This window comes from Python bivittatus, unplaced genomic scaffold (assembly GCF_059951505.1).
Source record: "Python bivittatus isolate LINGU-HERP-01145 unplaced genomic scaffold, Pbiv_v1 ctg000520_np1212, whole genome shotgun sequence".
Taxonomy (NCBI): Eukaryota; Metazoa; Chordata; class Lepidosauria; order Squamata; family Pythonidae; genus Python; species Python bivittatus.
Genome location: NW_028277080.1, coordinates 2458789 through 2473294, shown reverse-complemented (window position 1 = coordinate 2473294; position 14506 = coordinate 2458789). Strand labels below are relative to the sequence as shown.

At 38.0% G+C, this 14506-nt stretch overlaps 2 protein-coding genes across 7 annotated transcripts in view; one reads left to right on the top strand and one right to left on the bottom strand.

Annotated features, from left to right (window-relative positions):
- The window catches only part of CTC1 (CST telomere replication complex component 1), a 38551-nt gene extending 37854 nt beyond the window's left edge, over nt 1-697 (top strand). The window contains exon 25 of the transcript XR_015797360.1: nt 124-697. The gene's annotated coding sequence lies outside the window, so the exon portion shown is untranslated. The remainder of the gene's footprint in view (nt 1-123) is intronic.
- Nucleotides 1-14506, bottom strand: part of ATP6V1A (ATPase H+ transporting V1 subunit A) — a 39033-nt gene that overhangs the window by 5125 nt on the left and 19402 nt on the right. For all 6 annotated transcript variants that reach the window (XM_007434699.3, XM_088147509.1, XM_007434700.3 and 3 more), the window contains 9 exons: nt 13980-14117; nt 12923-13074; nt 10556-10718; nt 9164-9272; nt 8078-8200; nt 7862-7976; nt 6535-6598; nt 3867-4070; nt 2675-2769 (listed from right to left, as the gene is read on the bottom strand). In XM_007434699.3, the coding sequence (XP_007434761.1) occupies nt 2675-2769; nt 3867-4070; nt 6535-6598; nt 7862-7976; nt 8078-8200; nt 9164-9272; nt 10556-10718; nt 12923-13074; nt 13980-14117 (1163 nt within the window). The remainder of the gene's footprint in view (nt 1-2674; nt 2770-3866; nt 4071-6534; nt 6599-7861; nt 7977-8077; nt 8201-9163; nt 9273-10555; nt 10719-12922; nt 13075-13979; nt 14118-14506) is intronic.

The window sequence follows — 14506 nt, the reverse complement described above, 5'->3', positions numbered from 1 at the left end:
CACCCCAAGATATTTATAAGTACATATCTGCTCTATTATGGTCCCATTAATTTGCCATTTATGTGACCTACTGTAAACCAGCACTTTAGTTTTTTGATAATTTACTACAAGTTGTTCTTTTAGGCAAAAGGAAGCCAACGCCCTCAACGCTCTTCTCATTCCCAGCTGGGAGATTACTGAGATTTGTCATCCCAGACAAAATTACTACATCATCTGCATATAACAAGGCTGGAATTGCAAGATCTGCTAACATTGGAGAGTAATGATTAGAAGATGAGAGAGCCTGAATTATTGAACTGATGTACAAATTAAAAAGGGGCTAGAATACACCCTTGCCTTACCCCTCTTTTGGTGGAAACAGCTCCAGAAAGGTGCCCCTAAGGGGAACATCTGACTCTCAGTGAGGTGCTAGAATAAAGAGTCTGGATAAGAAGGAACAATGTTTTGACCACTGAGGATTCCTGAAGTTTTTGCCATAGCCTCTCCCTTGGAATCAGATCAAAAGCTGATTTAAAATCCACAAAAGCTGCAAAAAGGGCGCCTTTGGGTGGGGAAGTGTATTTTTCACCTAAATGGTACAAGACCAGACAGTGGTCTAATGTTGAACAGTCCCCTCTAAATTCCGCCTGTTTCTCAACAAGAATATTTTCACTTTGGACCCAATCCAACAGTGTCAAATAAAGATACCTTGCATATAGTCTGCTTATTGTATTAAGAAACTAACTGGTATATAGGGTTAAGTCTATTTCCTGTATTCTTATAGAGAGGGATAACTATGGCCTCATTCCACTCAGATGGAAAACATGCTGTGCTATTAATATAAGTAAAAAGAGTAGCCAGCACTGGGCCCCACCAATCTTTATTTTCTTTTAGCAACTCTAGAGGGATGAAATCACCTCCAGGAACTTTCCCAGTTTTCAGTTGTACAGTGAGATCCTTAGCCTTGGCTATAGACACAGGAGGCCATTCAGGAGAAGTTACCATTGGGTGGGGTGGGGAACCACCACTGGATTACTTAATAATTTGGATTAAAAATGTTCTGAAAGTAACTCTCCCAAATATTTACACGTATTTGGCAAATGGGACCTAAGTGACTACCCATAGGAGAACAGTTAAGTATTATCTTTCCCTCTGACATTTAATTCCAAGGTTTAATAACAACAACACCGAGAAGCAGTAGCAGTTCTTAATTAACTTGTCTGAAAGACTGATTGTTGAGTGTCAATTGAAACAGCTCTGCTTCTCAGTCTCAGAGGTCAAGAACAGGAAAGTTGGGTGGTCTGAAGATGCAAAATAAAATGCTGCAGCCAAACTGCGTGGCAAAGGAAGGCAGCATCCAGAGGTGAGGGTGGAAGGTGGCAAAATGCAGCAAGGGGGTCTGGGGATGAGGAGGGTGAGTATCTTATCAGGTACTGTCTTATCCAGTATGACTCTGCCCTCCCATCCACCAGTACAGCCATCAAGAGAAGATCTGCTGAAGGTCCTACCCCCACAAGGGAGAAGAGACAGGAAGACAGGCTTCCTCTGTGGTTGCCCCCACTTTGTGGAACCTTTTGCACTTTCAAGTGTACTTTGTTCATGTGCTCTGGCATCTGATGCCCAAAAATAATTTTTGAGAGCCTTTATATTTTTAACAAATTATGTTCTGTAGCTAGTTTTATGGGGTTGTTGATTTTAGGCTGTGTCCACTGAGTCTTGCAAGAGGTTATATGAAAATGCTGAAAATAAATAAAATACCACTTAAAAAATACCTAGAAAAACTACCAGGCGTGAAAACATACAACTATCCTAAATAATATCATACTTCAATTAAACAGAGATGCAGTTATTTCAGTGTGTGTAAAGGCATCTGAACACATTACCAAGGTTTTTTTATTTATTGTACAGTATTCTTTACAAGTGCTCTTTAAAAAAAAGTGGATCTCATGGTTCAGCAGTAAATCACAATGCTTGTTATTAAGCTGTCTTGAAGAAAGCTCAGAGTTTGACATGGATTCCTGAACAAAAAGAGTGGGGCAAAAACTAAGTTCAATTTTATTTAAACTGAAATTTAACAAGCATTATTTAAATACAGTCAATATGACTACTTTTCCATGTATTTATCATTGTTGTTTTTTCACATTAGAGATTTGATTTTTTTTAAGAGGTTCCAGTGCTGTAGATTAACATCTTTGTTTTAAAGCATTTTAATTGTTGATTTTATTTGTTAGCTGCTTCAGGAGCCCCTTAACATCTGAAGAATGAATGTAATTCCTCTAGATAGAATTTAACACACCAAAATATTCCAGATACAGAATACGTCTGAAGACAAAAGTGGACAGAAAAGAGCCTCTATGGAAAGCTGAGCAGAGTAGTAACTGTCATTAACAACAGCAAACAGTTTCAAAGCAGCTTCCATAATGCCATAGAAACTGTGATGATACTTTACAAAATAAAGTAAGAAACCAAAATTCTAAGCCCCCTTTTGCCAAGACAGAATTGTCTATTTCATTTCAAAAGCATCGATTTCTGGGAAATCAAACAAAAAATATCTGACACTGCAATATAGGAGATCATCCCTGCAAATGATCTGTGGGGAAAGCAAGGGAGGTGGGTGCTCCATTGTGCAGTCCTACCCGAGCAGTCCCTGCAGACAGAATTTCCCACCCAAAAAGTCCATTTCCCCATGGCATACCTGTCATATGAGGTATAACCATTCTGTTGCAGGAAATCGTCTTTAATGAGCTTGGCAACTTCCAGTGTGATTTTGTCTGTTTCTGCCAAAGAAGCCTAAAGTGAGAGAAAACAAGGTATTTTCTGAATAATTGGCCAATAACTGGCCAATCTAAAATTTAAGAACTGGTTGTTATGAATACATCATGGGAACTTTCACAAAAAACATTTCCTTAGTTTTTTACTTACTCAGACATCTCTCCCAGCCAGTGTGAGAAAAAAAGCTGCTGTAATATTAATTCCAAAAATCACTTTTCTCAATCATACAACTATTACAGCTTGCTTCTGATAGTTGTTGTGCCTCCAGTGGTGTTCTTCACGGCTTCTCCTTAATTCAGGGATGGGCAACCCATGAGCTGCAATGCAACCCCTTCCTTCCAGCATCCTAAGAGAGCACTACTAAAATTCAGCAGCAAAATGGCCAATATCGGCGCTGCATTTTTTTTTTTACTTTTTATTCAACATTTAGGTAAGAATGGGAGCAACACTATGATACCCATTCTTAAATATCCCAAAATAGTTACTTTGGGGATAAATTCAGCCTAGTTTTAGCATTGGGGCAGGATTTAAGGATAGATACAGGAACAGGAGGTTGTTGGAGACAAACTACATTGAACCTCCCCAAAATGTACAAAAATTGATCTGAAAAATGGCCATTTTGAACCATGATGAGGTACAAGGGTGGGAATGGGAATACTTCGCTAGTCTTGTCCCCTTTGGTGACATCACAAACAGATCATCTGCAATTCACTGGAGGGCTGGGAATATGAATTTGCTCACATTGCCACAACTTCCACTTCTATTTTGCCTAAGGACCTGCTTGATTAGGACTGCATTGCTTTAGATTATGTATAGCACTACTAACATTATGCAAATGTTTTTAAAATAGTAAAAACATCCTGTCTCCAATATCGTGAAACTACCACTGACACAAATACACAAGGCACCATCTCTGCTCCAAATGCATTTTCTTAAATCTCATCTGCAACTATCTTGTCTGATACTACCCCATATTATGTTTTTCAAAAGTTGCCAATTGGTATAGTTTTTATATTTAACTTGTTCATACATTCCTTTGGAATTATTTTTTTTAATAAAAAAGGTAGAACATTTTATAACTAACCAAATAATAAGAGCAATGTTCCTTCACTCACCTTCCCTACCAACTGTACAATCTCGGCAAGATCCTCCTCTTCCTGCAGTATCTCTTTTGATTTAGTCCTCAAGGGGACAAACTCAGGGAAATGCTTGTCATAGTATTCATCCAAAGCACGTGTGTATTTGCTGTAGCTAATGAGCCAATTCACAGATGGGAAATGTTTACGCTGAGCAAGCTTCTTATCCAAGCCCCAGAACACCTGCCCCAGAAGTAATAAACAAAATGTCATGAGAATTCCTAATTCATCCTACAGAAGTAATTAATGGAACTATATTTGCTTTAGAGTACTTCTTCAAGGGCAAGGCTGCATTGATAAGGGTTCACACTTGAACCTTAAAACCATCCTATAATCTGAGTAAGTTAAGTTCTGAGAGTACAGTTTGAGTAAGGCCAGCCAGCGAGTTTCACGGCTGAAAAGGAAAGGAGATACTTTGTTATGTCCAGACCATTAACATGTGTCTAATAATTGAAAAGGATAATTTTTACACTGACAGCATAGCACAAAAAGATGCATGACAGGCTCCCAAATTATAACTCAACTATTACAGGTTGTCCTCTGTGGATGAGATCCAAGTAAACCAAGAAATCTTCAAATGATCTTAACTCCATTCTCTCCAATACTGAATTTCCTTTCTGAGTCTCCATATCAAGAGCCATGTGTTCCATAGACAAGCAAGCAGAAAGCTCTGTGGATGTGCACATATGATTTGCTGCTGCATTCAAGGGACTGCAAATACTAATCCAAAATTCTGATTTAGCAGAGGGCATCTTTGAACTACTGAAGTATGGACAATGAAATTCAAGAATAAAGCAACATATATTTTTGAACCTGTTCTTCCTAAATCTGCATGGAACAACTGGATAATGAATTTGCTCTGATCTAGGCAAGGGTTTATCAAATGGTGTTCTGTGGAATCCTAAAGTTCCCCAAGAACTTGAGGAGTTCCATGAGGGAGTAAGAGGGGGGGAAAGTTCACTCAAACATAGCCAATTTTTTATCACTAGAGTTTTGCCTCTTGAGCAGAGATTCTGGGACTTTTTTTTTTTAACAAACAGATTCTATAGCCTGAAAACCTTTGGCAAGCCCTGAACTAGACTGTCACAGAATTCATTTAAATTCTCTGTTTAGCTGCCTTGTTTGAACCCTGAAGCTATAGATACCTGCAGGTACTGTAGATGTTTAAAAAAACTTGTGGTAATCAAGAAGCACCGTTATGTTTCAGTTTAAAACTTTAAAGCTCTTTAACACAGTCTGGAAATTTCCAGAAGACCAATTAACACTTCCTGTTAATTTCTGCTGCAGTCTCAGAGTCCATCTTAAAGGGAATCAAGAATCAGAGAACCCAAGACATACTTCCTTTGCTTTTTACTTGGTTTCATAAATGGCAAATAAGTCTTCCTTCATTAATTCAATAAAAAGATTAGGATCAGACAAATTGTCAGGTTTCTTCCTGATCAATGCTGGAACTAAACGCCTTGCAAACAAGTTATCCAACGGTAAGTTCTTGATGTCAGATTTATTGCAAGAACTACCTCATATGTGTTGTTGTGGGACAATAATGGTGCACAATTTAAAATGATATCCTACATTCCAGGTTTACATACTCACACACACACACACAGTAAAATTCCTTTCAACCTTCATTGAAAGAACAAATGGCAGGAGAAAAGAAAGGGTAAAAATAAAATCAAAACAGAGTAAGATCAAGGTGAGGTAAGAGGAATGTATATACACACACATACAGACACTCACATATATATGACAGAGAACATTCATCACAGAATATGTACATATTCCTGGCAGGGGAGTAGACCCTGCAGACAGCTTTTTTTTCCCTTATTGTTTTCTTTTCTCCTTGTCTTCAAGTCTGGTCTAGTTTTTCAACTTTGATATACCTAATAAAGACTTGCATTCTGAATGAAACAGTAGGTCTCTTTTTTGACAGATTTTTTTTACATTTCCCCAACGTTAGTATACTGTATTGGTTGATTAACTGCATCACATTTGAAAAATTCATAAGTTTCACATATCAAAATATGATAATTCACATTTATATTTGAGTCAAGCTGCTTCAGCACAGGCATGAAGCTTAGCCTGAGCAAACCAACACAAGTCCTTGTTTAGAATAGTAATTCCCCCCCCCCAAAAGAAATAAGCATTTGAAATTAATGTTGAAGTGTGTCAGCTCAAGTATGAATGATACCAGAAATTTCTGACTATAATCGAAGATGAAGAAAACTCCTCTTCTAGGTGCTACTCTTACCATGAGAACTGGTCCATTAAACCAAAAGTAAAAAAATGAGCATTACTTATCTCACGACAGGCTTATACAGAGGAAGGCCAAGATATCACAGAGCTACTGTAAGAATAAGCTGTGCTACATTAGATGGACCATCAGCAGATGCAGGGAACAAGAGCCACTGGAGAGCTGGGCAGAAACTAAATATCTCCGAACCAGACACATGGTCTCTGGTTCAGACACATGGTGAATTACTACATTTGCCACAGGCTGGCCAGCCAATTTCAAATGCCTGAATATTTATAAATAGAGTAAGAATGATAAACAATGCTGATTCTTTCATCATATCAGAGTCACTAACTAGATTCAAGCAGCTTCCAATTAAAGCTTACATTCTAGTCAGAAAACAGAATTACAGCCTACCTGAACAATACCCAGAGTAGCAGAAGTAACTGGGTCAGAGAAGTCACCACCAGGAGGAGATACACTGAATAGGGATGGGAGAGAGAGAAGATGGAAATGGGAAGTCATAATTAGTAGTAATACTTATATTAAATTGAGAAGGAGCATCAATCATATGTTTGCAACTCATTCTTTAGACTTGGATCTCCTAATTAAATGCATCTTCTCAAACAGAATTCTGAGCTACCAGTTTAACACTGAAAATGCTCCATTGCAATCCCCAGAAAGGCTGAACTTTTAGCTTTGCCCTTTCCAGTGACTTTACTAAAGTTACTACAAGGTTCCAAACAAAAATCTTCCTCAACAGTTGTCAGAAATGATAGTCAAAGCATGAGATTTGCCATTGAAATTATGGGGTTTTTTTGCATTTTAAGAAATTCTTACAGAGTCTAGGTAGGGAGTGGGTTGGAAAGATATTAATTTTCAATCAAATATAAATAGAAAGAGTAAACACTTAAATAAACAATTTGATTTACAGCTGTAGTCCCTAAAATGCATTGGAGACATTGCATAGTTTTCACAGAACAGTGAAAAACTATATACAATATCAAGAAAATCACAACTTTAACACATTTGCAGACTCTTCTCTGATGCTGTCTTGAAACGAGAAGTGTCTTTTTTATTTATTTTGTTTATGTTATGCTCTCCATTATCTTTTTCAGTTTCACTTTGTGAACAAGCATTTTTCATTTCAATTGTGCATTTTTCTGCCCCAAATATCACCTCCTCTCCTTCCAATTAAGATGCTCTTTCTCCAATTAGTTTATATGCAAACAAAGTCATCCTATGCAGACACAAATAATCAATATATTAATCAGAAGGAATGCTCCTCATCCTCTTACAAAACACATTATCCTATACTTTTCAATAAAAATAGCACACATTCCAGTTTAGCAGTTATCAGCTGATCAGATATTTAGCACAAGCCAGCTCTCAATCTTCTCTAGCAACTTTTCTATATGCAGGGAGATCAATAGCAGTGGATTTGCAATATTATCAGTTCTAGGCTGACCCTTCATCCCAAATTCCTGTTTGTTCAACAGCAAAATCCAGTTTTTATGTAGTCTACTTTCTCCAACATGAATGCCCTCCAGCCATGTAGAGTTCAGTTCCCCAAATCCCCAAGCTACCATGGGCATCACTGAGAATTCTGGAACTGAAGTTCACATATCTGGTCTAGCTTTCCCTACATAAGGAATGTTTTCTGTATACAAGATGGACAGATAACAGGCCATAGTGCAAAATAATATACAATGTGCAGAAAGAGAATCTTGTCATATATACTCACGCTCCAACAATGCTAACACTTCCTTCTCTCTCTGGATTTCCCAGGCACTTCACTCTACCAGCCCGTTCATAGAAAGAGGCTAGACGGGCACCAAGATAGGCTGGATAACCACTATCTGCAATCACCCAATATCATGCAAGTTAGCTTTTCCAATGACAAGAAAACTCAGAACTTTTGAATTTTTTTTTTTTAAGTTACAAAGAAGAAAACGCATACCAGCAGGCATTTCAGCAAGCCGCCCTGAAATTTCTCGAAGAGCCTCTGCCCATCGGGATGTTGAGTCAGCCATCATACTGACATGATAGCCCATGTCACGAAAGTACTCAGACAGGGTAATCCCTACGACCAACAACAATTACAAGTCAAGTACTACATAGAAAGACCTTCACTTGTAACAGCTTATGAGAAATCTTCTAGAAGAATTCCAGAATCTAAGATTCGTACCAAGCAACTGAATTGTTACGCACAGGAAAAATATTCAGTTACTCCTTTAAGTTCTTCCTTTTCTTCATTTCATTTTCTAATACCACTGGAAAAAAATAAGTGCTTTAAAGAATAAAATGTGTGTTTCCCATTTTGTTGCACATACCCAAAACCAGAAAAGGGTCCAAGGTTGCAGGGGGTCTGGGACTGCACACTGGGTGCTGAGGGCAACATGTGATCTGCAGGCTGCCCTTCATTGGTTTAGAATACTGAAGTGATTGGGGATGTTTCATGATTCACTACCACTCACCAACCATTGTACTGTATCTTGAAATTAGCTTTCCTACGTTTGCATTTTCCTCAAAATGGGCTCCTGCTGAACAATATAGAAATGTGGTCTTGAAGAGTTGTTTTTGTGAGGTTCTGCCCAAAGGGTCCCTTCCAGTCATGATTTTTGGGTGCCTGTTTGCTTAGGCTTGGCCTTGTATGAAAAAATTGGGTAGGTAGGGCTCAAGCCATTCAAGGATTTATATGCAATGACAAGCACTTTCAATCTGATTCAGTATCTATTGGGAGCCAAAGTTCAATCTATATCTAGTAACCTCGGGGTCCTACAAGAGAGATAGCAAACTAGATCTATCGATAGGATTCCGCTGCTTGCCTAGTCAACCTGACTTGGCACCCAGACACTGCTATTACACTTCTCTTCTTATTCTGCATTAATGGCAGGTCTTCTTGAATGCAGTCCTTAGTGACACAGGTCAAAGGTAAATTCACAAATTGTTATAAGTACTTTTTGAATTGGAGAAGGCCAGCAACAGCTAGAACATCAAGAAACAAACATTAAGTCAAAACCATCTTTGTCTCCTCATTTCTTACCAGTGTAGATAGAGGCTTCTCTGGCAGCAACAGGCATATTGGAAGTGTTTGCTACGAGAGCAGTTCTCTTCATTATGCTTTCTACCTTACCATCCACTTCCATAGTGAGCTACAAAGACAAATGTTCAATGAAAACAAAAGGGTATTCATTTTTCAAAGGAAAAATAAGAGTAGATACTGGAATTAAGATTCACAGATTTTGACCACACTATATTATTATCCCATTACGATGCAAAAATATACAATATTTCCTCCAAACTGCTATGCTTAACAGGAACAAGCCAAATTATTCTTTCCACAGATTTTTTTAAAGGGTTGATATGCCCAATTTAAGATCCTGAATCATGGAAATAGTAAATTCATCCTCAAAAACTGAACTCAGCCATATATCCCTAAAAACCATTCTGATAACTATCTAAAAATTCAGTACAGAATGTGCAGAGATTCAGAGGGACTGCATGGAGATAACTATGAAATGGACTGTAGCCCATTAAAGATTCTGCTAAAATGAATTTCTTAGTATTTAAGGGGTCACAACACTCTTTGCTTCTTTTCCTAAGAATTATCTTTAAATTCACTCCTGCCAGGATAAAACTGCTGCCTCTACTTCTGAAATTCTGTGCATTGTTTTAGATGATTTCTCCTAGATTTTAATATTTAATTCACCTTTTATCAATAATCTCAAGTCACGATACAATGGACAAAAATAAAATGAAACAAAACATAAAATACACCAATACAATTATGTATTTTTTACCACTTTTTAAACTGGGCCACTTTTTAACCTATGACACATTTTGAATCAAGTGAGGGGAACTTTCCTGGACCTGTGGGCTGCACAACTGCTTAATTAAATATTTTGGATTTATAAAGGTTGTAAAGTGCATGTCCAATGATGTAACTGGAGGGGCTGGGAGTGGAATTTGGTAGCATCTAAGAGCCACTAAAATAGAGTTGGGGGCTACATCTAGCCTACATGTTGCCCACAGAGTGTCTCTCTGAAAGCAGATTCTTAGAGCAACTCTGCTCATATTGAATTGATGGTAATAGCTGTATAAAAGTGGCAATAAAATGCTGTTCAAAAAACATTTTACATTCTAAACCTGCTGAAATTAAAAAACAGATTTTGAGCTTTTATTTAATTTTTCCCCAAGTCTTATTATTTAATCACTAACGCCTGGTACAGAAACAAACATATTTGTACAGCTCATAAAACCATCATGGACATTTTAATTATTTTTTAGTTTAAGGGAAATAAGAAGCTTGCTAAATAAAAAGCCAATATATTTTTGGGAAAGCTTCCAAGAATGTTTGCTTAAATTAAATTGCAACATGGAGCCAGAACTTCCCACCTGAATTCCATTTGGACAGTATTGTCATCCCAGTACCAACCTCTGGAAAATCTCTGAGCACTTCTGACATTTCATTTCCCCGTTCACCACAGCCTACATAGATAATAACGTCACTGTTGGAATATTTGGAAAGGGATTGGGAAATAACCGTCTTTCCACACCCAAACGCCCCAGGAATAGCAGTAGTACCTCCTTGAACACACCTAGATGAAAAAGATGTTCATATTAAGTCAGAAGAAAACACAGTGGAAAATTGCTGTGTAACACAGGGCTTTGCAAAACAATCAGCAACTCTATAATCTCACTTGGCTGCTCCAGCCCATTTTCCCACTGTTGAGCTACCTTTCATATTTTGGAAGGTTTTCTAGTTCTTGCCATTCCAGAGAAAAGTGCTCTAGGGTCCCAACTAATACTCCATCCCATCAATCTTCTCTCTCCTAGATAGAAGATAAATAAACTGGGCAAGTGAGCAAATTTTGCCTTTGTCAGCATAAAGAGCTTAATCCTGACTCATCAACAGCACTAAACTTCTTTCGTTTTGGGTACAGAAGAAAGTAAGGGAGGGAACCCTTGCTTCTGGATATAGGAACTCAGTCCCTCTAATAATTCAAGATCAAAGAAAGACAGTAATAGCAAAACTAGAAAGATGGAGCCATTGTAGAAAACACCAAAGGCATTACCTATATGATGCTGCCATGTTAACAGGGTAATAAAGTCATCTACAGGGCTCAGGCGAACTGTAGGGCTGAGCATCTAATAGAGGAATAAGTGAGCAGCTACAAGTAATAATCTCAAGCTTCACTGAAGTCATACTGGGCCAGCCACCATCAACAATTCAAATCAGAGATTGGTCCCAAATGGGGATAGGAGAAAAAGGTCCCATTGATGGCTTCTACAGCCAAAATGGGATGAAATCAACCTGAGGTACTTGGAGGGGCCCTGAGATAAACACTCCTGTTTTGCCTTCCTTCCAGTCTACTATACAGGACAAAGCTAGCAAATAACATGCTTCCAAACATCAAGGAAACAGGAGAAAAATTGGCAATAGGGAAGAAAGGTTCCTGTTAGCTCAGTCCGTGGACTAGTTATCTTTAAAAATAAATGTTTCTATTTTCTGTTAACTTAGATGTAGTACTTTCTACACTAAATAAAGTCAGATTGCATCCAGCAATTATATATTATTGCTGCAGGATCTTTGAGAAACATTTATACATTCATTTTTTCATTCATTCATGCATGCATTCATTCATTCATTCATTCGATTTATATCCCTTCTGCCCTTCAGGAGCTTAAGGTGGCAACCATCACATTCCCTTGTCCATTTTTCTCCATAACAACCTGTGCTGTAGGTTGGGCTGAAAGAGAGAGAACAAGTGTCACTCAAGGAGCTTCCATGGCTGAGGGGGGATTTAAACCCAGGTCTCTCTGTGCCAGTGCAAAACTTTTCCATTCATACTGAGCTTGAAGTGGGTTGTCTGACCTTACTGGAAGGGTTCCAAAAGTGTTCGACCCATTTTAGAAGTGTTTAGAGGCAGTCAGAACATTGCCAGAATACTTCCAATAAGATCAAAACAACTCAGACAACAGAGTGTTTCAAGTTCAAAATGTTTTTAACCTGAAATGCTTTGCACACTCTTCCTGAATATTCTCCCACCCTGCTAAAGAAACTTTTTTGGTAGAATCACATTATTGTGTTTTGGCTGGAATAGATACAGAAGAAAAATGAATACAAGTTAGATTCAGCAGCTTAACACTGACTACTGATTGGGTCAATGAGGCACATTCTTCGACATTAAGTCTTGAAAAGAATCTGGCTTCTCTTAAACTTCTACCTATATAAATGGTTTCACATACCAACTGAATAATTAGTAACAGAGAGCATGGTTATCAAGCAATTCAACATACTCCCCATATACTGCATACTACTTCAGAAGAAGTGCATAGAAAAAAACCAGGCAATTCTTTGTTCTAGTTTCAGTATGGCGTATTGGTCTGGGAAAAAAGAAATACAGACCCCATTTAAAACATAAAGTCACTCTTTTCTCTGAAAGTCATTTTTCTATCTGAAACTAAATTTTACCAAGAGGTCAATTTTACAGTGGAGATTTGTTTCATGTTTTAATGTTGAAATAAATGTACATGTTTATAATTTATTTAGCTTGTTCAATGTAGTTCCTGCCTTTTCTCCCAGAGCTCAAGGCATCTGTCATATTCCCTTCTCATTGCAACCAGAGTAGGAGGTAGCCTGGAAGTGAGAAATAGCGTGAGAAATAGCTCCCTCGGTGAGCTTTCAGACTGAGAAGGGACTCCATCACACTGCAGTATACAATAATTGTGATTCGTTAAAAAGAGAGAGCATAAATTAGCACTTTCAACAAAAAAGCAGTCAAAAACAACTGCTACTTACGGAAATAGCGCATCAAGGACTCTCTGACCAGTTAAAAGAGGGTGATTTGCGGGTAATTTTTCTGTGACAGGACGGACCTGACGTACAGGCCAGACCTGGACCATTGAAAATTTCTCCTTCACATCCTCAAACTCTAGCTCCAACACAACATCCTACATGAAAGCAGCAAAACAGACATTAATGCAAATGACAGAGATTGAGAACAAACGAACACTACAAATACAAGACTAGAGCTAACTTCAGTAGTCAAACAGCAACTATGTAAGTAGAGTGGGGTCCTGCAAGAATTTGGGTTGGGCAGAAGCAGCAGGGCACAAACAGCAAAGAACTGTATTTCCATAAGCTGCCTCCACCATAGCAGTTCAGATGCTATTAAGGACATCTACAGGCTTCATGGAGTTTCTTAAAACTCTGCCAGTTTTTTGCTAGAGGGAGACATACCATCATTTTTCCTAAGATAAACAATATATTTACCCTATTTAAGTTCTCCATAAGTGCCCATAGGGGCAGCACTTGCAGGAAATAGCCATCTACCTCAGAGGTCACAATTGTCTACAACATCCTTCATTGACTTTATCCCTTCCAGATGCACTGGGCCTATAATTCTCACAATACACTTAGAGGGCACCATTTTGGAAAAGGCTACCTATAAAGTACAAATAATTTTAAAGCTCTGTTTGGCTCATTAAGGTGTATCTGTAACATTCCACACAGTCATGTTGTTCCTCATCAGTATTGATTCATCTATACACTAGTTTCAGTGGGCAAATACACACACACACACACACACTCTCTCTCTCTCTCTCTCTCTCTCTCTCTCTCTCTCTCTTACAAGTGCTTGTTAAGGGAAATTAGAGAGGAAGGTTGACATCTATACATTTCTGTTATTCTTCTTATCTCAAACCTGTAGCAATCCTATAATTTGAGCAAGGATTTGTAGTGAGGAAATGTAAATAATGGGAGGTGTTTCCTCCAATTTGTTACCAGGTTTAAAACAGTGCAACCAAAATCCATGTATTATTTAGGACAGACAAGCTTAATTGAAAGAAAAACTTACAGATGCATCATAATTTCCAGGTGGAGCAATGTACGTTATTGTACCTCTGTTTCGTGGGGGCAACATGATTTTATGTTTGATAAGGGAATTCTCATTCACTAGACCATAGATATCTCCACCTGTAATGTGGCTGCCAACCTGCAATTAAAAAGAAAATCTGAAGTTACAAATACATGCTCTATATTTGAATGTCTACTATAAGGGTGAGTGATACATTTAAGGTTGAACACCACATTCCCTTGGAAGAAGCAGTTGAGGGCCATCTATTGACAGAATTAGCAAATGCCTTTTCTCCTTTTCTAGCAATACAAAGTACAGCACTCCCCTAAATACAGAGGATGAATTGGACGCCACAGTACAGGCAAATCATCTGAGGAAAATGTCCTAAAAATATATAATCACAAGTGTGGAGATGGAATGTAAAGAGTATACACGTATAAACCAAGTAAACATATACACAACACTGAATATATGCTAGTGTAGCTCTATAATCTAGTAAGACAAATTTCACACCAAATAGATATGAA